Source organism: Oncorhynchus mykiss, chromosome 14 (assembly GCF_057628025.1).
Source record: "Oncorhynchus mykiss isolate SJ-2025 chromosome 14, ASM5762802v1, whole genome shotgun sequence".
Lineage (NCBI taxonomy): Eukaryota > Metazoa > Chordata > Actinopteri > Salmoniformes > Salmonidae > Oncorhynchus > Oncorhynchus mykiss.
The window spans coordinates 19,079,233-19,093,574 of NC_143035.1; the positions used below are offsets into that span (position 1 = coordinate 19,079,233).

The 14,342-nt window shown below is 42.3% G+C and overlaps 1 protein-coding gene across 4 annotated transcripts in view; it reads right to left on the bottom strand.

The window, feature by feature from the left end:
- Positions 1–8,528, bottom strand: part of LOC110488940 (follistatin-related protein 5) — a 190,084-nt gene extending 181,556 nt beyond the window's left edge. For 2 of the 4 annotated variants that reach the window (XM_090198513.1, XM_036943080.2), the window contains exon 1: positions 8,058–8,393. In XM_090198513.1, the coding sequence (XP_090054639.1) occupies positions 8,058–8,080 (23 nt within the window). In that variant the 5' untranslated portion in view covers positions 8,081–8,393. Of the gene's footprint in view, positions 1–8,057 lie in introns of all 4 variants that reach the window. The other 2 variants (XM_036943081.2, XM_090198514.1) reach the window with 2 other exon arrangements.
- Between the last annotated feature and the right edge of the window lie 5,814 nt (positions 8,529–14,342).

Here is a 14,342-nt window from a genome sequence, read left to right on the forward strand (position 1 = left end):
ATAAACCAGCACACATGAATGCTTAGATCACAGGTAATCTTTGATCAATTATCCTTGGAAATCCTGAGAAACACTTGAAAATGAAATGTGGACTTTCTATGACCAAGCGGGTCAGCAGTGGTTATCTCTCCGCTCTCAGCACCACCGGCAGAATGCAACAACATTATCAGCAGTCAACGAGATATCGCCGTCCATTCAATTTGGATAAAAGCACCATTCAATGTACTTGAAGCCTCATAATACTTCATTATATTGGGTATGAATCCACTACAAACCATTACTTTTACTGGTCTTACACTGTGGTCAATGACTTGATATTACTTACTAAAATGTAACTTAATGTATCCTCAGAGTGTGTTGCATTATTCACCTGGTTTTGGACAACCACCTGTGATAAAGTTACTGGCCTTGGGGAAAAATAACAATCTATGTCTCACTGAACTGAATGTCACACCTTGCAGCAATCCATGCTCATATATTGTACTGTAGATACAAGAAAATACTTAGGCATTGAAATAAAAGTGAAATTACTTTGCTATGCAAGAACAATAGAAGCAGGGCTTTCCACGATCGATACACAACCTTACATAAACACAGTGATATATAAAGAAAGCCAGAACAATGTAGTCACACTTGGCCAGTGCTGTGATGTGCGGCTAGTTGTGACACGTGCAACTATTAAAATGTGATGCATGGTCAGACTCCTTAGCATGGTCAATGGCAATGGCCTGCTGGTCCTCCTACATAACAACCCGAGAGAAAACAGCAAAGACAGTAACAACAACATTCAGTGTTTTGATCTCCACCCAATAACCACGCACACACACACACACACATACATATGCACCACACAAGCACACACAGTCACACACACCCTACTGTACATACAGGATTACCACACAGCCACAGGGGCTGAGCTTGTGTTAACCCATTAACCCTCCCCCATCCTGTTAATGAACTAGATAACAGTGACCAGACCATCTGCCTTCAAGACCAAAAGGATCACTGCCACACAGGGTTAAAGACAGGCATACTGTATGCAGCAGACAGCTTGAGCTCCATGTATAAACATGTCACATGTTTACATTAATACTGGATCGCTGAAATGGTGATAATGTTGCACTAATGAAAGTGTTACATCATGGCAGGGATTAATACTGCACTGATGGAAATCCACACTATGAGCAAATAGCATTGCTGTGCCACAATGAAGTGAACTTGAAAGGAAAAATAAGAAATAATGAACCACACTATTACAATTGGATTCTTACAGTTTTTGAACGACTCACTAAGCTAAGTGCTAACATGTTCATTGAGCTGTAAACACCCTCATCTGTAACTGCTCTCTATCTGTCCTACAATGGCATTCCTAGGCTGTGTTATTCATCGGTCCCACATAGACCTAATGGAGAGAAAGTCAGTCAGAGTCAACAAGCAACACTACATGACCAAAAGTATGTGGACACCTGCTCATCGAACATCTCATTCCAAAATCATGGGCATTATGGAGTTGGTTCCCCTTTTGCTGCTATAACATCCTCCACTCTTCTGGGAAGGCTTTCAACTAGATGTTGGAACATTGCTCTGGGGACTTGTTTCCATTCAGCCACAAGAGAATTAGTGAAGTTGGGCACTAATGTTGGGCAATTAGGCCAATTCATCACAAAGGTGTTTGATGGGGTTGAGGTCAGGGCTCTGTGCAGGCCAGTCAAGTTCTTCCACACCGATCTCAACAAACCATTTCTATATGGACCTGGCTTTGTGCATGGGGGCATTGTCATGCTGAAACAGGAAAGCACCTTCCCCAAACTTTTTCCACAACATTGGAACCATAAAATTGTCTAGAATGTCATTGTATATTAAATGCTGTAGAATTAAGATTTCCCTTCCCTGGAACTAAGGGGCCTAGCGCAAACCACGAAAAACAGTCCCAGACCATTATTCCTCGTCCACCAATTTTTACAGTTGGCACTATGCGTTGAGGCAGGTATCGTTTGCCTGGCATTCGCCAAACGCAAATGGTGAAGCGTGATTCATTACTCCAGATAACGCGTTTCCACTGCTCCAGAGTCCAATGGCGGCGAGCTTTACACCACTACAGCCAATGCTTGGCATTGCGCATGGTGATTTAAGGCTTGTTTGCGGCTGCTTGGCCATGGAAACCCATTTCATGAAGCCCCCGACAAACCGTTCTTGCGCTGAAGTTGCTTCCAGAAGCAGTTTGGAACTCAGTAGTGAGTGTTGCAACCGAGGACAGATGATTGGTACGCACTACACGCTTCAGCACTCGACAGTCCCCACTTTACGGCTGAGCCGTTGTTGCTACTGGACGTTTCTACTTCACAATAACAGCACTTATAGTTGACCGGGGCAGCTCTAAGCAGGGTAGAAATTTGACAAACTGACTTATTGGAAAGGTGGCATCCAAGGATGGTGCCATGTTGAAAGTCATTGAGCTCTTCAGTAAGGACATTCTACTGCCAGTGTTTGTCTATGGAGATTTCATGACTGTGTGCTCAAATTCATACACCTGTCAGCAACTGGTGTGGCAGAAATACCCAAATCCACTAATTTGAAGGGGTATACATAGTGTATTTCTCACAGCCCATCAAATAGTGACTTTGCCAGTCTATAGCCATGAATAACCCCTATTCCAACACAATGTCAGTCAAATGTTACAGTAAGTTAAGTTCCTAAGTGACCGCTAACCCCTCACCCTAAACACTTTGGTCCGGTTTGCCAGACACAGTTCAAGCAATGAGGATCAGGGTAGAGTAGTATGATACAAGTTTTTACAAAACATTTACTCCCTCACTGTGGTATTATATTCGTATTTCATCCTCTTTACCCCCTACCATCCCTACTTCTCCTACCATCACCACCATCCCTACCATCCCTACAACCACTACCATACATGCCAACAATACCATCACTAGCATCACTACCATCATAACCATCACTACCAACCCTGCCACAACTACCACTCTAACATCCCTACCATTGACTACCATCATCTCCATCCCTACCACTAGCATCACTACAATCCCTACAACCCCTAGCACCCCTAGCACCCCTACCATCACTTCCATCCCTACCATCACTTTCACCAATAACATCCCTACCATCTCCACAATCACTACCATAACTACCATCACTACTATTCCTACCATCCCTACCACCACTACCACTCTAACACCCCTACCATTGACTACCATCACCACCATCCCTACCATCACTACAGTCATCACCATCCCTGCCACTAGCATCTCTACAATCCCTACCACCCCCAGCACCTGTACCACCCCTACCATCACTACCATCCCTACCATCACTTCCACCAATAACATACATACCATCTCCACAATCACTACCATCACTACCATCCCTATCATCACCATCATCACAACCATCAATTACATAACAACCATCCCTACCATCAACACAATCCCTACTATCACCACCATCACTGCCGTCCCTTCCATCACCATCATCACCACCTTCACTACCACAACTACCACCACTAACACCACTACCATCACTATCAACACCACTACCATCAATAACATAACAACCATCCCTACCATCAACACAATCCCTACTATCACCACCATCACTGCCATCCCTACAATCACCACCATCACCATCATCTCTACCACAACTACCACCACTACCATCACTATCAACACCACTACCACTACAACCACTATTGTCAATAACATAACAACCATCCCTACCATCAACACAATCACTACTATCACCACCCTCCCTACCATAACTACCATCCCTACCATTACTACCACCACTACCATCACCACCATCACTACCACCACTACCATCACCACCACCATCCCTACCTTCACTACCATCCCACAATCAATAATATCACAACCATCACTGCCATCCCTACAATCACTACCATCAGTACCATCCCTACTATCACCACCATCACTACCATCCCTACAATCACCACCATCACTACCATCCCTACAATCACCACCATCATCACCATCACTACCATCCCTACAATCACCACCATCATCATCACCATCACTTCCACCACTAACATCCATACCATCTCCACAATCACTACCATCACTACCACAACTACTTTCTACCATCACTACCATCCCTACCACCACTACCATCCCTGCCATCACTACCATCACATCCATCCCTACAATCACTACCACAACTACCATTACCAACATCCCTACCATAACTACAATCACCACCATCCCTAAAACAACCATCACTACTATCCCTACCATCACTACCATCCCTACCATCACCACCATCTCTACCATCCCTACCATCAATTCCATCTATACCATCTCAACCATCACTACAATCACTACAATCACTCCCATCCCTGCCATTACTTCCGCCACTACCATCCTGACCATCATTACCACAACAACCATCACTACCATCCCCACCATCCCTACCATCACTAAAACCACTACCATCACTACAATTACCACCATCAGCAGCACTATCACTTCCATCCCTACCACCACTATCATCACTACCATCACCACCATCACTACCAGTAGCCTAGATACAAGAAAATACCTTGACATTATCTCTATACTAAAGCTGAGAAAAGAACTGAAGAAATATACAATGAAATTAAAGTGAAATTACTTTGCTTTACAAGTGCAAATGAAGCATGGCTTTCCACTACCATCCGTACCAACACTACCACCACTACCATCCCTACCATCCCTACCACCACTACCATCACAACCATCACTACCATCACTACTATCACTACCCTCAATACCATTACTTCCATCACAACCATCACCACCATCACTAATATCTCTTTCACCACCACCATCCCCACCATCACCACCATCCCTACTGTACCATCACCACCATCCCTACCATCACTACCAAAACTACAATCACCACCATCATCACAACCATCCCTACCATCACCGCCATCCCTACAATCACTACCATCCCCATCATCCCTACCACCGCTACCATCACTACCATCCCTACCACCACTACCATCACTACCATCCCTACCACCACTACCATCCCCACCATCAACACCATCCCTACCACCACTACCATCACTACCATCCCTGCCATTACTTCCACCACTACCATCCTGACCATCACTATCACCACAACCATCACTACCATAACCACCATCAGCACCATCACTACCATCCCTACCACCACTACCATCACCACCATCACCACCAGTAGCCTAGATACAAGAAAATACCTTGACATTATCTCTATAGTAAAGCTGAGCAAAGAACTGAAGAAATAGACAATGAAATTAAAGTGAAATTACTTTGCTTTACAAGCGCAATAGAAACATGGCTTTCCACTACCATCCGTACCAACACAACCACCACTACCCTCACTAGTGGCGAAATTCAGAAATCTCAGAAAAGCAGTACTAATCTGGGATCAGTTTTACCTTTTTAGATAGCAATGATTAAACTGCGGGACCTGATTCTAGACCAGAACTCCTAGATGCTTCATGAATACAGGCTGAGATTCCTGATGATTTCCTTTCGGGAAAGAAATATGCCACTTTGAGTAGCAAATGTGCACGCGTTGGTTTTGTCCCCAGGGTAATTGCCAAGTCATTGTAACGGGAGGCAGAGCGCACATTAATTCCTGCTGTTTCATCAATGCCTGTCTACTGAGGAATGTATTATGTTCGGTATTCCAACAACATTATTACGTCAACATGTGTTGATTATGAGGTGCTTTTCTGTGTGTGTGTGTGTGTATGTGTGTGTGTGTGTATGTGTGTGTGTGTGTGTGTGTGTGTGTGTGTGTGTGTGTGTGTGTGTGTGTGTGTGTGTGTGTGTGTGTGTGTGTGTGTGTGTGTGTATGTATGTGTGTGTGTGTGTGTGTGTGTGTGTGTGTGTGTGTGTGTGTGTGTGTGTGTGTGTGTGTGTGTGTGTGTGTGTGTGTGTGTGTGTGTGTGTGCGTGTGCGTGTGCGTGTGTGTGTGTGTAATGTTGTATCATGCATGCTTGTATACCTACATACCTGTTTATGTAAAGAGGGTTGTTATAGGTCACTTGCCTCATCATCATTCATGTAACATTCATCCCACTACAGGCCATCCACAACTTCAATAGACACTGACAGAAACTGATTGATAAAAGTATAAAGCCCTCCAACTCAACTCTGGACCTAGAAGCTAGTTCCATTGTGTTTTTTTCATTATTCCCCTCTAATCAGGGACTGATTTAGACCTAGTACACCAGGTGGGTGCAATTAATTATTAGAACAGAAAACCGTCAGGTTCCGGACCTCGTAGGGTAAGAGTTGAATACCACTGCAATAGAGGGTCAAAATCCTAGACTGGTATCCTCTGTGAGTCTGTCTGTCTGTCTGTCTGTCTGTCTGTCTGTCTGTCTGGCTGGCAGGCGGGCTGTCTGTCTGTCTGTGTGTCTGTCTGTCTGTGTGTCTGTCTGTCTGTCTGTCTGTCTGTCTGTCTGTCTGTCTGTCTGTCTGTCTGTCTGTCTGTCTGGCTGTCTGTCTGTCTGTCTGTCTGTCTGTCTGTCTGGCTGGCAGGCGGGCTGTCTGTCTGTGTGTCTGTCTGTGTGTCTGTCTGTCTGTCTGTCTGTCTGTCTGTCTGTCTGTCTGTCTGTCTGTCTGTCTGTCTGTCTGTCTGTCTGTCTGTCTGTCTGGCTGGCTGGCTGGCTGGCTGGCTGGCTGGCTGGCTGGCTGGCTGGCTGTTGGCACAAACCCATTAAATGGAAGCTCACAATTAGAAACAGCTGATCGATAGAGTGAGTGGACAGCATGGGCGATGTTTGAATATTAATAGCGTTACTAGTTGAATGACTGTTAAAAGCATCTTCTCCATATTCATAGCCTTCTAATGAACTTGAATCAATGTGGCTCTGCCAGATTTCTTTAAATGCAACTCCATATTCTTAGCCTTCTAATGAACTTGAATCAATGTGGCTCTGGAGGCATTCTTTAAATGCAATATATGTACCTGACATGAGCGGTTGAGCTGTGTCGTGAAATGGCAAAGAAGGCTGAAATATATCTGGAAAGTTTGGGGAGATGGCCTATGCATCCCTAATTCAAAGGGCACTACCCTTTCATTAATAGTCTGGGAGTTTCTAATGAGATTCTAATTACTGTTATCTTCTAGTTTGGATGGCAAGGGGCAGGGAGAAGTAGAGGGTCATTATAGGCCTGTCAGAGACAGACAATCCAAAAACACATTGGGTAGATTTTCTCCAATCAACCCATTTAATCAACAAAGAGGTCATTAGAATAAAACAATGAAATACTTAAGAGTTTATTCAAACCGAGAAGCACTATCCAGTCGGATTTAAAGATGAAGATACAGTATAACAATTGAAAGGGGGGAATCAAACATATAGAACGAATGGCCATCACGGTCTCATACAAGACTATGCCTATAGCTAAATGAGTCACGCGCAGCGAGAGAGACGATGAAATTAAAACTCGAGTATAATCCCTCAGCCGCTAACGGTGTCACTCAAGGATTAGTGTGCTACAGAAAAAAATAACACGCTAAATACTATGCAGCGAAATTAAACGCCCAAAGCACTGGCATGGAGCGTCCCTGACATTCCCCAAAATATTGACTTTGTTTCAGAACTCGGCTACCCCTCACGGAATTCTAGCAGGCTACAGTAGCGGAGTAGCCTATAGCGCACTAACATAGAGTAAACCGTGAAGACTCAACTCGCAACTTCATTGCCATCAACTGAACTGTAGCCTATTGCCGACAGTTACGGCATAGATGAGTTTATCAAGACCTGTGGTAAGTAAACTAAATCCCAAACCTGATACATATATTATTTGAATATTGTATTTAAATAAAAGGACAGATTTCAGGTAATGGGGAAATAGTTTTACGCAGGGATTTGCCCTTGATGTCCATTACATTGCAGTTCGATGATAAATAAAACACACTTTTATGTAAGGTGCACTTTCAGTGGGCTATGTTGTATATTTATATTTACATTTCACAGTTTTCATTTGTTTTTAGCAGAAGAAACACTTGAAATATCCATGTTTATTGTGTTTTACCTGTATGTCCAGACGCAAACCATCCAGAAGGATAATCCGCACGAGATTAGGAAAAAAAAACTGTAGTTCACAACAACTATATATCAAATGGGTCAGATGAAATCCACCGTTTGTAACTAGAAATCCACACAATATACCTTAGAATAAGTTTATAAACGGGTAGTCTGTAAATCCTTTTCGAATACCATCAACCATTTTGTATAAAGACCGAATCCCTGATTTTCAGCACAGCACCACCGGAGGAGTGGACAGCTCCGTTAGAAACAGCGGTCTAACCTCACTCTCTTGTCTCCTGTGCCACTGAGGCACCAGCCACCAGCTCCAACCTCACCTACTGGCTGCGTCCCGATCCGATTTACATACAATCACAGGACGAACCAATCAAAAGCCCCACAGAAAGCTCCTCCAGAGCGAGAGTGGAGACAGACAATCTGCCTCGTCTGATTCCATTCGCTGGATATAATTGTCCTTGACTTGAGATGAATTGGGGTTCGGGGATATCGAATGTCCCCGTTCCTACTGTTCAGAATTTTGCGACACTGAAATTAGTCAGTCAAGTCCTGCAAACCATCATGAAAGTAAGTAACCATTAACAGAGGAGGTATTACAAATACATACAAATACAATAATCTATGTTTTCAGGAAATTATTCATATTTTGTCCATCATTGTGCACATTATCAAATGGTACCACATCTTTTTCTAAACTGAACAGTGTTGTAAAAGCATATTCCTTCAAGTTATTCTACCAAACACAGAACCGTTTCAATGGAAATTGAGCTGACTACATCTCAATAAATTGATATAGTAAACCAGGAACCCTATCCTTCTTGAAACAATAGTGAAACTGAACAATTATCTTTGAATTCCAGGCTAAGTATGTGAATAGGCTTATTCAAATATAATTGTATTTTAAGTCACCAAGCATGATCAACATTCAAGCCAAAATAGCTATGTGTCACGTACACATTAACATAATCAAACATGATGCACAGGATAGTCATCCAGCCCCATATGTCAACCATGTCATTGCCGCTGCCAAATCAAGTTACAGCATGATTTATGGTTGGAATAAGTGGAAACCTTCCATAAAACATTCTCCCAACGGGCTTGTGTGTATCATGGCACATCTGTGCACAGAAGACCCATCTCACCCAGATATTGCTGAAATTGCATCGATTTATCATATTGTCATACATTTACATGTGAAATATGGTATTGGAGAAAACAGGGGAAATATGTAAATGTCAATATGTGCATGAGAACTAAGCATGATTATTTCAGACATTGAATGGGCAAAAACATCCTGTCCTATGTGTCTCTTATTTTGAGAAGGATTATGATGGTACTCTAATGGGGTGTGGAAGCAATACCACAGATGTGATTTTGTGACTGGAGTTTCACATTCTATTATCTATGAAAGTGTTCTGCAGAGCTCCAGATTGCATTGTCAACCTCGGCTACAACCACTGTGACAGGCTGAATTACTAGGCCTTGGCGCATGGGACCCCGGGCCCCACAACTTGGTTGGCACTTATGGTTCTGAGACGGTTGTGTAAGAAGAATCAGAGTGATGTTAGATGACCTCTCTACTTAACCTCTTGACACCAACACAAAGCTCTCAGTGTGATGGTAAAATTATCTGACAAGGGACACCTTTGTCTTTGTCTGAATAATTTAAAAAAAACTCCTGTCCAGCCTTTGTGTGCAATGTATTATTATTAGTGCATTCATCTGCTCTTATTCATTTGTATTGCCTGTTACAAGGAGTCCTAAGCTCCTTTATACTGAACAAAAATATGAACGCAATATGCAACAATTTCAAAGATTTTGCTGAGTTACAGTTCATATTAGGAAATCAGGTAATAAAAACAATTAATTAGGCCCTAATGTATGGATTTCACATGACTAGGCAGGGTTGCAGCTATACTGTAGGTGGGCCTGGAGGGCATAGGCCCACCCACTTGGGAGCCAGCCCCCCCAGAAGCCGGATGTGTAGGTCCTGGGCTGGAGTGGTTACACGTGGTCTGCGGTTGTGAGGCCGATTGGACACACTGCCAAATTCTCTAAAACGACATTGGAGTCGGCTTGTGATAGAGAAATTAACATTCAATTCTCTGGCAATAGCTCTGGTGGACATTCCTGCAGTCAGCATGCCAATTGCACACTCCCTCAAAACTTGAGACATCTGTGGCATTGTGTTGTGTGACAAAACGACACATTTTAGAGTGGCCTTTTATTGTATCCAGCACAAGGTGTACCTGTGTAATGATCATACTGTTTGATCAGCTTGTTGATAAGCCACACCTGTCAGTTGGATGGATTATCTTGACAAAGGGTAAAATGCTCACTAACAGGGATGTTAACATATTTGTTCACACCATTCGAGAGAAATAAGCTTTTTGTGCATATGGAACATTTCTGGGATCTTTTCTTTCAGCTCATGAAACATGGGACCAGCACTTTACATTTTGCATTCATAGTTTTTTCAGTGTAGTTAGCCTTATAATGCATAATGTCACCTGTTTGTGAAGCTTAATGAATACATTTAGTCAGTATGTGTTTATCACGCCTGTTTTAATAAGCCTTCATATGTTAAAGTAATCCTTAGTAGGACTAGCACTAAGGGACAAAATAAGGGCACTTTAAATGCCATTCATAATGCATTACACTTAGACAGATCACAGAAAGGGTTACAAAAGCATCAGCAACATCAACACAACCCAAACTAACCTAAGATGGAGACAACAGTTATTTAGGACTTTGAACCTTTAAGAACAGATTAAATGTGTTCTTGGAACGTTCTTGGAGAAGGATGTTTTGGTACAAACATTCTATAATCATCAGTACAGCTGGACAGTTTTTGTGTTATGAGTGCATTTTCCTCAACCTAACGAATGTTCTGGGAACATTCACAGAACCAACTTACTTTTGATGGGAATACATTACTGACACATTGTGTCATTACATTACTTGGAAACCTATGGTACCTTTTGGGGAATGTTCTGTGGTGGATATTACAGACATTCCAAGGCTATTTCATTTTATATTTCATTTTATTTTATGAAAAACATTCTTTGAACTTTGGAGGGCTGTTATCATCCTGATGTTAGATAGGCTGCTGCGCCACTTGGAAGCTTCTAAGGCACTGCATCTCAGTTGCTAGAGGTGTCACTGCAGACCCTTGTTTGATTCCAGGCTGTATCACAACCGGCCGTTATTGGGAGTCCCAGAGGGTGGTGCACAATTGGCTTAGTGTTGTCTGGGTTTGGCAGGGGTAGGCCGTCATTGTAAATAAGAATTTGTTCTTAAACTGGCTTGCCTAGTTAAATAAATAAATTGAATTACAAAAAAATAACCCTAATTTGAATTTATTGATAATCTTGGCTAATGTTCTGGGAATGTTCCCAGTTTGCTGGGTGGGCACTGACTTGGCAGGGATATATTGCCTTGAGAGTTGAGACACTGACTTCTGAAGATGTGGGCGAGTTGGAGAAACACCTTCCCTCGGTTTCACTTCCAGTCCCTGGAATCTCTGTCTGAAAGAGAAATCATTACTCACCATCAGTAAATAGGGGTTCAGTCTCAGGGCAGTATGATCCAACCAGAGCCCACCCACCTTAGCTGGCAGCCTGGATGTCCTTCCACCAAGTCTGGGCTGGGAGAGTCTGAGAGAGGAAAAAAATATGATTCATATTAGTTGGGTCAATTAAAGTGTCAATCAGTAATTTAAGCAATAAAAAAGTGCATTTTTTGCCCATGTTTTAGTGGAAAGCTGAGGGATGGGGCTGGAGAAATGTAACCACTCTCAAATTCATAGACAGAGCTATGGATGCAAGGACTGACCATCCATGATATTAAAATTAAGGTTTTAACCAAGTTTTGAGGCTATATAGTGTTTTTTTACATTTACTTTGTTTACAAACATTGACGTAAAACAAGCTTTTATTTTGGGTTCTGATGGGGTACGACAGTTGAACTAAGCTCATGAGGCCTTTATAAGTTATAGAATCAATGGGTACATATCATTAATTTATAAGTCCAAAAATGGATGTAGCAACTGCAGATTGCCCCTTTAAGTACCTCTAGCTAACCTTTTGTCTAGCTAAATGTTTGAAGATGTTAGGAGAAACAAGAAAACAAGAACTTTAGAAGTACAAAGGAAGGTGATAAAGGTGGTGATAATAGGAAATTACTTTTCTAACTTGATCAAAGCACTTTTGTAATCGAAGTGATGTTGAAAACACAACAGGATTTTGACACTCAAGCCATGAAGTGGAGAGAGATAGCTAATTACCCTTGTCATGATCAACAGAGAAGCACACAGACACATACGCACAAATGCACACACACGCACACGCACACACGCACACACACACGCACACGCATGCGCACACGCACACGCACGCACACACAAAGTAAGCTGTATTTTATTCTATAACAGTAGTTGATTGAGGTATACAGTTTTTCCCCCCAAAGACCTTGCATCCCTGTTGGCATTGTGTTTAATTAAGATAGGACAACATGCTAATTTGTGTCAGAGTATAAGGCAAGATGTATTTTCAGTTTGGCATCACTATCTTTGAAAGTGTTTGTTTTGTTACATGTACATGTTTATTCTACAACATCCAGTAACATTTACTTGCATGCCTAAATGTGCAACCAAGTGCTCCGAGCAAAAAGTACACTTATATAAAAAATAAAAACTCTTGATGCTTCCAACAATTTAATTGGATCTTATTATTGTCATATAGCCGGTATTTATTGTTGATGTATTGCACACCTGTAGCCTTTAGCCTGTTTGCATATGGGCATTTCCATGTAAAAGGACCCATGAGCACCAACATGTGAAGTTCATAGGAGCATGTCAAATAGTCAAACAACATACGCACTATACACACACACACACACACACACACACACACACACACACACATACGGACATACACATGGATTTTGTGTTGTAGGCATGTGGTAGTAGAGTAGTGGCCTGAGGGCACACACTTAATGTGTTGTGAAATTGGTTGTGAAATGTATTGTAATGTTTTAAAAGTTTGATATAACTGCCTTAATTTTGCTGGAACCCAGGAGGCAGCAGCTAATTGGGATCCATAATAAATACAAATACAACCAAAAAAATTAAAGCCAAGAGTCTATATTTTACATCGTAAAAATGTGGAATAAGCAAAGTGTCACGACTTCCACCGAAGGTGGCTCCTCTCCCTGTTCCTCTCCCTGTTCCTTTCCCTGTTCCTCTCCCTGTTCCTCTCCTTGTTCCTGTCCCTGTTCCTCTCCCTGTTCCTCTCCTTGTTCCTCTCCCTGTTCCTCTCCTTGTTCCTGTCCCTGTTCCTCTCCCTGTTCCTCTCGCTGTTCCTCTCCCTTTTCCTCTCCCTCTTCCTCTCCCTGTTCCTCTCCCCGTTCCTCTCCCTGTTCCTCTCCCTGTACCTCTCCCTGTTCCTCTCCCTGTTCCCCTCCCTGTTTCTCTCCCTGTTCGGGCGGCGCTCGGCGCTCAGCGCTCGGCACTCGGCGTCACCGTTCTACTAGCTACCACCGATTCCTTTTCCCTTTTCTGTTGGGTTTGTCTTGATTGTTTTCACCTGTTTCTTGTTAACCGTTTATTCAGGGCTGTTTAAGCCTTCAGAGCCTGCCTGCTTTTGTGCAGGCTTTTTTATTTTGCTGTCAGTGGAAGTTCGTGTTTTATTGCTTACGGTTTGTTTTCGTTCCTGTTTTTGTGGTCATGTGTTCCTGTTGTTTTTGGCTTGACCCATATTTGAAATAAACATTCTCCTTTGGAACTTTGCTGTCTGTGCTTGACTCCACACCCACCACTCCTAGCTATCCTGAAACAAAGGCTTTGAATTCTGGTCAAAAAGATGTAAAGGGGTATTAGACAACATCTACCTGGAAAAAGGTATTAGAAATACGTAAAAACACAATAATGTTGAGGCAAAGACCCCTGCCAACTAATAATAACACATATTTAGTTTTGGATAAATTATTTACCTTCTGTAAGTTTAAGAAACATTGCCTTGTGCCTTGTAATTCTGTTACCAAAAACCCACATATCTTTAAGATATTTTCTAATTTCTCTCCCTCATGAGGAGGGAGCATGATGAAAGTTCACAGAAGTAACATGTATAGGTAGACCTACCAATTAGTTATAGTATTTTTACTGATATCAACTTTGTTTGTGAATTATTACGTGATTAACTCTTAATTCTGTTACCAAATTGGTAACGGAATTAATGCAATAGAATTGTCTACAATGGCAAATCATAGTAGTCAC